The sequence below is a fragment of the Acyrthosiphon pisum genome, chromosome A2 (assembly GCF_005508785.2).
Source record: "Acyrthosiphon pisum isolate AL4f chromosome A2, pea_aphid_22Mar2018_4r6ur, whole genome shotgun sequence".
Taxonomy (NCBI): Eukaryota; Metazoa; Arthropoda; class Insecta; order Hemiptera; family Aphididae; genus Acyrthosiphon; species Acyrthosiphon pisum.
This window is the reverse complement of record NC_042495.1, coordinates 74359491-74360260: the sequence shown is the minus strand read 5'-3', so window position 1 is coordinate 74360260 and position 770 is coordinate 74359491. Positions and strand designations below refer to the sequence as shown.

The 770-nt window shown below is 21.4% G+C and overlaps 1 protein-coding gene across 1 annotated transcript in view; it reads left to right on the top strand.

The window, feature by feature from the left end:
* Nucleotides 1-770, top strand: part of LOC100159570 (rhomboid-related protein 2) — a gene marked incomplete in the record, with an annotated part of 135208 nt that overhangs the window by 132383 nt on the left and 2055 nt on the right. Inside the window, 1 exon segment of the mRNA XM_029490741.1 lies at nucleotides 746-770. Within this exon segment, the coding sequence (XP_029346601.1) occupies nucleotides 746-770 (25 nt within the window).

Genomic DNA, 770 nt, shown 5'->3' with positions numbered 1-770 from the left:
CCATCAATTTATATTACCTATTTTAATTCTCAAGTCAAAAATATATCACATAATCAGTGTTATAAATTGTAATTTATAAAGTAACACAATACAATAACATAATAATTGTAAATTTGTTGAATCAAGTATTATGATATAATATAGGAGTGAGCACTATATTTTTTTTTTTATACCGATAAAAATAAAAAACTAATTTGAATAAAAAATGACTACTGCAAAAACATTTTTTGACTTGAAAATTAAAAATAGGTAATAATAAATTAATGGTTGATTCTATTAAACTTTTTTTGTTCTATAATATGAGTAACATAAAATATGTATTATCACATAAATTTAGCTTATAATAATAACAAATAAACAAGTCTTATTAATACCGATAAAAATAAAAAACTAATTTGAATACTTGCAAATAACTTGCAAAATAATGGCATAGATTTTAAAAAAATCTAAGTACTTAGGTGGGTCAACTTCACGAACGTTGATCTTTTCCACCAATTACATAATAAAGTATAAACACAATTTAGGTATTACTTGAAAGAAGAAATAACTATTTTTATTTAGTGTAAAAACAGTTTAATATTATATAAAATTAAAAAGGATTATATAAAAATAAGGATAAAATGGCTTTGTATAGTTAAAAACTTGAAAATCGTTTTGCGTAAATACTCAAACTCAGTATTCCTGATATTTTTGATTTGGAAATAGTTGCGACAAATAAATCTATAAAAGTGTTTTTTTTTTTTAGAATTACAACAACATGGAATTCGGGG